Source organism: Vigna unguiculata, chromosome 2 (genome assembly GCF_037176805.1).
Source record: "Vigna unguiculata cultivar grain cowpea cultivar isolate G323 ecotype 2 chromosome 2, ASM3717680v1, whole genome shotgun sequence".
Taxonomy (NCBI): Eukaryota; Viridiplantae; Streptophyta; class Magnoliopsida; order Fabales; family Fabaceae; genus Vigna; species Vigna unguiculata.
The window spans coordinates 23,748,416-23,758,513 of NC_140793.1; the positions used below are offsets into that span (position 1 = coordinate 23,748,416).

The 10,098-nt window shown below is 30.8% G+C and overlaps 1 protein-coding gene across 1 annotated transcript; it reads right to left on the reverse strand.

Annotated features, from left to right (window-relative positions):
• Positions 1–267: 267 nt before the first annotated feature.
• LOC114174565 (transcription factor MYB106-like) lies at positions 268–1,402 on the reverse strand. The gene is made up of 3 exons (XM_028059400.2): positions 1,276–1,402; positions 1,022–1,151; positions 268–916 (listed from the first exon to the last, which is right to left on the reverse strand). The coding sequence occupies exons 1-3, from the start codon at positions 1,397–1,399 to the stop codon at positions 268–270; spliced, it is 903 nt and encodes a 300-aa protein (XP_027915201.2). The 5' UTR covers positions 1,400–1,402.
• Positions 1,403–10,098: the final 8,696 nt, after the last annotated feature.

Genomic DNA, 10,098 nt, shown 5'->3' on the forward strand with positions numbered 1-10,098 from the left:
AACAATAGAGAGATGAACTTAGAATTAGAGATTACATACATCTCCTTAAAACTGAAGGGAACTAAATCTATAGCACAAGGAATGCTCAAGAATACAGCATCAGAACATGAGAAAACAAAAATATAATTATCTGTTTCATGATAGCAGAAAGCATAACGTGGGTGAGACACATACTGACACCCAACCTGACATGAAACTGAAAACCCATCCAAACAGAAGAAGCTACGAATCACACATATTTTAAAAGAAATCGTCATATGAGACCTTCTAAACGGAAGTGGGTTCTTTAAACAGCTCTTCGATACTGTCAGACCTTGCTGTTCTAAATGCTTCCACAGCCACCATAATGTCATCATCTTGTAAGTTTGATACCCAACTTTCCATTACCTTTTTTCTTTGGCCACTAGCTCCCATGAAACTATTATCACTCTTATATGAAAGTGAACTTTCTTTATTCGTGATTTGTGGAGTATTAGAAACTGCAGGAAACCTGGGAAAGCTCAAAGTGGATACAGATGACCGAAAATCATGATTTGGGGCAAGCACCAGGGCATACATGTTATACACTGTATTGGGTTCGGTTGACACTGAATGTGATGAAAGACAAGGTTGGATTGGAATTTTGCTTAAAATTAGCCCAGAGGAACGCGAGGATCCCGATCCAACTTGCACCATAGATCCTCTGGCTTCAGCTTCAAGTCGAGCACTTTCCCATTGAGCCATGTGGTAGATGTTGATGGTGTCTTTGGACTGGTCATGGCCATCACCGCAGGCTTCAAACGTGTTGGGTTTTATTGTTTTGTGGGAAATGGGATCTAAGCCCATTGTGATGAGTCTTTTCTTGATGTTGGTATTCCAATAGTTCTTTATCTCATTGTCTGTTCTTTGGGGCAGGTGAGCTGCTATGATTGACCATCTGTGTGTGCAATACAGAAACATGTTTAGCTTATGAGAAATATATGATTAACCATTTGATTTTTCCAATACTAAAGAACCAAAACCAAAAGAAACAAAAGGTCACTTGTTTCCAAGGAGAGCATGAAGTTGAATAATGGTGCGGTCTTCCTCGGCGCTGAAGTTTCCTCGTTTGATGTCAGGTTTGAGATAGTTAATCCACCTCAATCTGCAACTCTTTCCACATCTTTGAAGACCTACATATAAATCATACATGTATGTAACACATAAAATTGGGATTAGAACTTTGATTCCCCGATATCAAGAACATGCACACTCATTGTTTGAGAAAAAAAGGGTACACAGAAGTGGTATTATTACCCGCTTTGGCAGGCACTGAACGCCATTTTCCATGACCATGGTTCCGAACGTAGTCGAGGAGCTTGTTGTCTTCTTCTGGAGTCCATGGTCCTTTCTTCAACCCTACATTCTCACAGCATCGCATCCTTCCCAGTGTTAATGGAAAACTGTTGTAAGGTAATCCGAATCAGTCCTTTTTTATTGTTACGCGGTGCAGGCCAAGAGTTAACATATATATACATAGAAGAATATATTGAAAGGGTGCAACAGTAGGTGATTGTTACTGTAATAAGTATAAATAGTGTACCTTATATGATAACCTTTAGCTTAAATATTTATCTGTCATCTTTAAGAAGATGGGTTCATGAGGATCAAAGTGGTAATAGGTCCCTTTCCTTTTCAGCTGTTGATTTTCTTATTTCAAAGTCTTCATACATATACTATTTACCTGTTTATCATGTTTTCTTACTTTCTGCTATCCTCCATCGGTATTTGCTCGTTTATTTTTAGGAATACCAATGTTACAGATAACAAATCTATCAGCTATTTTTTTGTTGAATTAAATTAAGGAAAATGATATTTTTACTATTAAATTTTGACAATTTTTAACAACTTTTTTTTAAAACATGTGTCATATTTTAAATGATTTTAAAATATTAAAAATAAAAAATACTGAACTATTTAAAAAATATCAAAAATGTTAAAATTTAATAGTAAAAAATATTTTCCTTAAATTAAATCGGCCATTGTGTCGTGACGCAGTGCAACCCAAAAGTTATCATATATAGAAAGATATATTAAAGGGTACAGTTTTAAGTGATTATTACTATAATAAGTACAAACACTGTACCCTATACGGAAACCTGTAGCTTAAATATATTTATCTGTCATCTTTAAGAAGATGGGGTCAGGATCAAAGTGCCACTTCCCTTTCTGCTCGTTTTTCTTATTTCAAAGTGTTTACTTGGTTATCATGTTTTCTTATTTTCTGTTGTTATCGAATAAGTGTGAGTGAAAGTCAAATGCTAGCTACGTAAAAATAAAGGTTGATATCATCTTTAACATTTTGTGTTAAAAATAGTATCAAATTCTTTATATATATAAAAATTATATCATATATGTAAAACTATAATCTCTCAAATAACACTATGACTATAATCGTACATGTGACACACTCGTGAAATATACCATATGAAAATTTTACGAAATACGAGTAGAAGGTAGAGAAGTACTTCTCCAAATGACTATTGCACTATACGCGTGCTTCTCACCTGTGTCCCCCAACATTACATCCGTTCAAAACTATCATTGTTACTTAGCTTTACCCTAATGAGAATCAAAATATATATATATATATATATATATATATATATATATATATATATATATATATATATATGAGATTGTTGCATGAATTATATTAGAATGAAGTGTGGTGGATGAATATATAGGGCTTGCCTCCTATGAATCTTGTAAGGTATGTGAGTGTGATTTTAGAATATACCCACCTGACACGTATACAATAAAAATATGTTTTTAGTAGGTAGGTAGCATTTAACTAACTTCTTAGCCACAAGGCAGCATTTATTATTTTAAAAGCATCGTCCTCATTATCTTAGAAATACGCAAACAATAATATACTGGCGAGAATAAAACAAGGCTTTTTTTTGTTTTTTCACGAATTAATATATATAATTTGTGGGTAGATTACCAATTTAACTTTCTCCCGGCAACACTTCCGAGCTCTAGGCAAAAGGGAAAGCAAGATGGTTATATAAAACTAGCGTAAACATGTTGTCGCGCTTGTGTGTATGAATTTTTTAAATATACATGATATTATATTAGTAGGTGATAATATTGTAATGTTATTAAATTAATATATAAACTAGAATTATATTTATTAGAAATAAAGTGAAATATATCATATAGAATAACCATTGATAAATGAAGAAGAAGAAAATAAGCAGAGATAGCTGGTTGTATAAAAAGCTTGTAAAAGTAACAGTCAATTATTAAAAATTTAATAAATTATTATATTTAAAGGATAAACTTGATATTTTAAAATCTGAACACAAAAAAAGAAATCCCCTTTATATATGGTTATAGATGAGATTGTTCAAAAATTGAAGTCTTTTGGTTTGTGCACGGGGTTTTGACATTTATTGATTCAACAATTAATGTATCACACTTATGGATTTTTCTTTGAACCTACCGTCTTGCTTTTTACCACTTAATTTCTTTAGTGATCGGTAAAGAACTTTAGTAACTTAAAAAAAATAATAATAATAAACAATGTGAAAAATGTTAGGAATCTAGAACTTGACTCAAAAGGTTAAAAAAACACAAAATTTTAGACAAAATTTTCTCAAAATTTGAAAGACACAAAATAATAAAAAAGACTACCAAAGAGTTAATTATAACAACGCGAAGACTAGGTTGTGATTGGGATAACAATTTAACAAATAACAAATATTAGAGCATATAACTATGTTGGACTCTTTTAACTTTTTTCTTTTTCTTTCAATATATTTTTTTTTCTCTTTTAATTTTGCAGTCCTAATAGAAGAATTAAAATAACTAACCACTACAGAAACGGACGTCTTGCTAGGCGAGCAAATATTAGCTCGTTGTGGTAGCAGTCTCTCTTAGAATTCTCTCACTGAGCGAGATTTGAGATTTTTGCCTCGCTAGGCGAGAGTGCACTATCAACAAACCCAATTTTATTAATAGAATGCCCTTCAAAACCCAAAATAATTAATTGGAACAAAAACAAATAATTTCTACAAATCAAATCCAGAATTACTCAATTTTTAAAATGAAGAACACACGAACATAAATAGTAAAAGATTTTTAGATTTTTAGATTTTTATTTTTATAACAGAAAAATAAGATAATAAAAGAAATTCAAACCAAAATCAGGCTTTGATACCAAATGATACGATCCTCTTCTACTCATACAACAGGTATCTATCAATCTTAATAAACTTAACAAACAATACAAACACTAGAGGCCTAGAATTGAACCTACAACCACAAAACTTGATCTCGTTTTACCAGACATATGGATCCATATTCTACTTCTGATGATCCATTATGAACATCAAAAGTTACTTTGGGAAGTGATTAGGTAGTTGAGTATTTCTCATAAAACATTGGTACAATCATAATTATTTCTTTCTCGAAAATATTAGCCATTTATAGGCACATAAAAGAGATATATACTCACTACCTGACCTTGGTGATGCTGAGCATGTATCGGATAGTCCCAAGTTTGGCCTATGAATATCCTAGTCCAGTGCGCTATTCTGAACTATCCAGATATTCACTTACTTGGTAAAACTTCCTTAGACCCCACCATGGTCCCTGCCTTTCATCCCGCAGTGTACTAAACTGTGACTTTCCAAATACAAATACTCTGACACTGGTTTAATCTCAACTTATTGAAACCAGACTTAACTCTTACTTAACTGACATACTCTTGGATATTTTCAAATGTAATAAAATGTGATGACTATCAAATCATGTCATTGTATAAACTATACACAAAGAATATAAAACAATGATAAAATGTACATGTAATTTTCTTCTATCTAAGCTCACTGAATAAAACAATATTTATTTTTACTTTATTTTTTATATAAAATAGTGCTAAAATAAGAATCAAAGTAAGAACTTCAAATCAATAACTAGATAAGGATTAGAATGTTATAAATAAATATAATAACAAAAATATAAATTAAACAGGACCGGTGCGTAAATGGAGATATATCAAATAAACAGGACCAGTGCGTAACTAGAGATAAAATAAATAAACAGAAGATAAATAAAATAAAATAAATAAACAGGACTAGTGCATAACTGAAAATAAATTAAATAAAATAAATAAACAAAACTATTGCATAACTAGAGAAAATTAACTAAAATAAATAAACAAGTTCAGTACATAACTGGAGAAAAATTAAATCAATTAAATAAACAGGACTAGTATGTAACTGGAGATTAAATACAATAAATAAACAGGATCGGTGCATAAGATAAATTAAATAAAATAAAGAAACAGGATCAATGCGTAACTAGAGATAAATTAATTAAAATAAATAAACACGACCACTGGATAACTGAAGATAAATTAAATAGACAAGATTAGAGCATAATTGTGAAGATAAATTAAATAAAATAAAGGAACATGATCAGTACGTAACTAGAGATAAATTAATTAATAAACAGGAGCACTGGATAACTGAAGATAGATTAAATATACAAAATTAGAGCATAACTGAAGATAAATTAAATAAAATAAAGGAACATAACCTGTGCATAACTGGAGATAAAATAAATAAAATAAAGCTGGAAACAAATTAAATAAATATAATAGGATAATAAATGAAAAAAAATTAAATGAAAGTAAATAAATAATATATGATTCAAAATAAATAAAAGATTAATATAACTCTCATGAGTTTATGAAGATTAATATGAGAAGAGCTTAACCTCATTCCCCTTACCTTATTGATTGAAGGGTACACTAATAATCACTACAGGATTTATTAGATTTAGTAACATTTTTCTATTACATTTATCCTAAATGTTACCTTATAAATAGCTAAAGTAATACTTTTTTAAAAAATGTTGTAATAAGTAATTGAAAATGTTACTATAAATATTGTTACTATGATATTGTAATATTTTTAAATAAATTATACTATAAATAAGTAATTAATTTTCATTTTTTACCTTAATTGTAAAATTTAACAATAATTTTATTATAACATTGAAATAGTTAATATTAATTTAAAATTTATTATTTTAAAGTAATATTTTAATTTATTTAAAAGTAAATTTAAAGTAATATTATAATTTATTTAATAATAAATTTAAATTAACAAAAAATCTTAAACATTGTTTTCGATTATTTAAATTTTGCGTCATTATAAATTAATTTTAAATTAATATTTTAATTTATTTAAAATAAATTTAAAGTAATATTATAATTTATTTAAAAACAAATATTAAAAATTAATTTCAGATTTAGGATATACATCCCAATCGAACTTGCATGTTTCTGTTTCTCAACTTAAATTTAAAGTAATATTATAATTGATTTAAAAACAAACACTAAAAATTGATTTCAGATTTAGGGTAGGGATGGCAATATGGGCCTGATCCGTCGGGCCGACCCGCAGGCCGCGAAAAAAATACGGGACGGGCCAGCATAGTGAGCCTACAGACCTGTAGTGGCCAACCTACATAAGGCCGCAGCGCACGGCCCGCGCGGGCTGCCCTGCAAGCCCGCAATAAAAAAAGATAAAAAAAAACTCGCACTTGTGTATATTAATTACTTTTCTATGGACTCTTGCATTAAAGTTTCAAATTCTTGTATAACTAAAAAAGACAAGTATTATGTATTTTTTTAATGTGCTAAAATTTAAAGAATACATTGTGTATGTCAAAGTATGAATATGATGAAAATGTTGAATTATCAATTTATCATCCAACTCCCCAAAGTTTTTACTTAATTTTGTGAATTTCTTAAAGTTTCCCAATTTTTAAACATTGAAAGTTTTATCATAAAAATTAAAAAAAAAAAGGTCAGCACGTGGCTCGCGGGCCAAGGGCAAGGCAGGGCGGGCCAGTGTATAGGCCTTATGCAGGTCGGGCCTAAACGAGTCGGCCCGGCCCGCATTGCCATCCTTAATTTAGGGTATACATCCCAATCAAACCTCGCAAACTTCGCGTGTTCTGTTTCTCAACTTCTCCAACATCATTTTTTACTTCAAACTCCTGAATCTTACTATGTCAATGTTTTCCTTCTTCCTCCAAAGCCTACGAGGTGTGATTTTGTCTCTGTTGATTCATCTTGCAGCCATTGTCATCTTCAGGTTTATGTGTAAAAATCTTCTTTCGACACGTCTCTTTTAGTTTCAAAGATTCTTATGTTTCTTCGCAAGTTTCTCTCAGATTTCTTCCTTTTAATTTTAATATATCTCTTTATTATTTATAAATTATTGATTCATTGGTTTTAATTTCACATTAGGGCAAATCAGGCCTTATGATTCATTGGTTAAAAAAAATGAGTCAGCCCGCGGGCCTGTGGGCTAAGTGCGGGGCGGGGTGGACTGGTGATTGCAGCTCGCATAAATTATGCAGGGCGGGCCAGCCCACGATGTACGACCTTATGCGGGTCAGGCCTAAATGGGTCGGCCCGGCCCGCATTGCCATCCCTAATTTAGGGTATACATCCCAATCAAACCTCGCAAACTTCGCGTGTTCTGTTTCTCAACTTCTCCAACATCCTTTTTTACTTCAAACTCTTGAATCTTACTCTGTCAACGTTTTCCTTCTTCCTCTAAGGTCTATGAGGTGTGATTTTGTCTCCGTTGACTCATCTTGCAGCCATTACCATCTTCAGGTCTGTGTGTCAAAATCTTCTTTCGACACGTCTCTTTTAGTTTCAAAGATTCTAATGTTTCTTCGCAAGTTTCTCTCATATTTCTTCCTTTTAATTTTAATATATCTCTTTATTATTAATAAATTATTGATTAATTGGTTTTAATTTTACATTAGGGCAAATCGGGCCTTATGATTCATAGGTTAAAAAAAATAAAAAAAAGTGGGCCAGCTCGCGGGCCCGCGTGTCAAGTGTGGGGCGGGCCAGCCTGCGATGTATGGGCCTTATGTGGGCCGGGGCCAAACGGTCAGCCTGGCCTACATTGCCATCCCTAATTTAGGGTATACATCCCAATCAAATCCTGCAAACCTCATGTGTTCTGTTTCGCAACTTCTACAACATCCTTTTTTACTTCAGTTTGAATGGAATGTTAAATCAATTATTGTTATATAGTTGTACTTCAATAAAAAACTTTGTATAATTTTGTTTTTGTTTTGTGGTTGATCTGTATAAGTAACAATAATCATTTGAGGGACTGAATAAGAGACTGATAATGTAACCACATGTTACAGACATTAATGTATAGGGACGAAGTTCTGGGTATTATGATGCATTTGGTCACAGCTTACCCGTCTCACTTCCACCAGTTATATTTACTAGACAATTTATGATTATCTTTTATGTACATTAAAATTAGTATAACAAATATCTTTTAAATTATCCTTAATCATATTTCTCGTTAGATGATTCTCAGAATTAAATATAGGATATCTTCTAAAAAGCTTAAGAAGTTTAAACTGCCTAATATTTAAATTTAAATATAATAAAAATTATTAGTAATTTCATTACAAATCTTGTTCATTTGTTTAAGGGCAATTTCTACATCAAACTGTGAATTGATATTTTCAATGAATGTAACTTTAGAAGCATGCAATTATATTTTTTTTATTGATTATAAAAAAGAAAGTGCCCAACACACAAAAGTACAAAATCATTCTAAAGAACAAATCTAGTAGGGCTGATTTAACAAGGGATATGGAAGAATACATAAAAAGTTTGTCTGAAAGATGGATTGGATATATCATTTGGACTCAATAGGCTTCATAAACCATTAGTAAAGAAGATTAATCAATTCAATTGTTAAAAATTTTCTTTTCATTTTGAGTGTTATACTTTTATTACTGTTAGTTTTTCCTAACCTTTCTGATCTTCAATCATATCAATATATATAGGCTGAAATGTAGGAATGGGATCTCTCTTGATGTTTAGAAATTTACAAAAAAATATAGTGTTTACCTTTTAGTTTCACCCCATTAGAGTTGCGGTTTTGTTTATACATAATCTTCTCTTCATAGACTCATAAGCATTTCATGGGTATCATCCTTTTTCTCATTCTCTTTCTCTTGTTTTCCTTGTTGATGTTCTATGGCATTGACAGGAAAACTTTCTGCATAAACGTGGTTTGCCTTGAATATTTTTTAAGAGGATCAATCTTTCATCAAGTTGATAAGAATCTTTATTTGGTTCTTCAATCTTTATGATGTTGTGACTAGTAACGTGTATGATTTAAGTAGTTACTTTTTGTCAAAATTTATTGTTCATACTTCAAGACATGATTCATATATATTTAATCATTTTCCCTTCTTGTATTGTTCAGTTTTTAGTGGATTTTCCTGTTGAGATTGAGATTGAATATATTGCTTGATGTGTGTATTGAATATATTGCTTGATGTGTGTTAGGGGTTAAGTCATGAATATTTAAACAAACAAATTTTGTGTTGATTTTAGTTTATGTGTTGAATTCATAAGGTAATCCTTTAAAAGGTATTCACAAATTAGTGGATCCAAGCCTTGAAGAAAATTATCCAATTGAATCAGTTTTGAAGGTTAAAGCATTGTTTTTCTTTCAATAATAATTTAATACAGTACATTCAATTTGATTTTCAAGATGATATAAGCCTATTTATTCTTAGTCATGTTTTTTTTTTTTACAGACATTGAATGAGTTGAAAGCAAAGACACCACAAAAACTTAGTGGTGCTAAGCTTAAGAAAAGTGGAAAGAGATAAGGACTTTCTCATGGTTGTATACATTGCCTGATTTGCAATTGGTTGAGAACATATTTTCTTATTGTCGCAGACTTTTTTTCTTATTGTCGTAGACTTTATTGTTGATGCCTAGCAAGTCATGATGCTAGTGCAATTAGACACTTGTTTGTAGCATTTTATGGAACATTTTATGGGACAATAAAATTGTATGGAGCATTTTATGGTACACTAAAATTGAATTTTACCTAAATATTGTCGTAGGATTGTTTCAATTTTACCAAAAGTGTATTATCCTTATTTCTAGATAAATAAATTAGTAACAATTTTAAAATGTTCCAAAAAGACAATTCATACCTTTCTTAATTGTTGTAAAACAAGATAATTGGTAACATTCATTTAAATGTTATA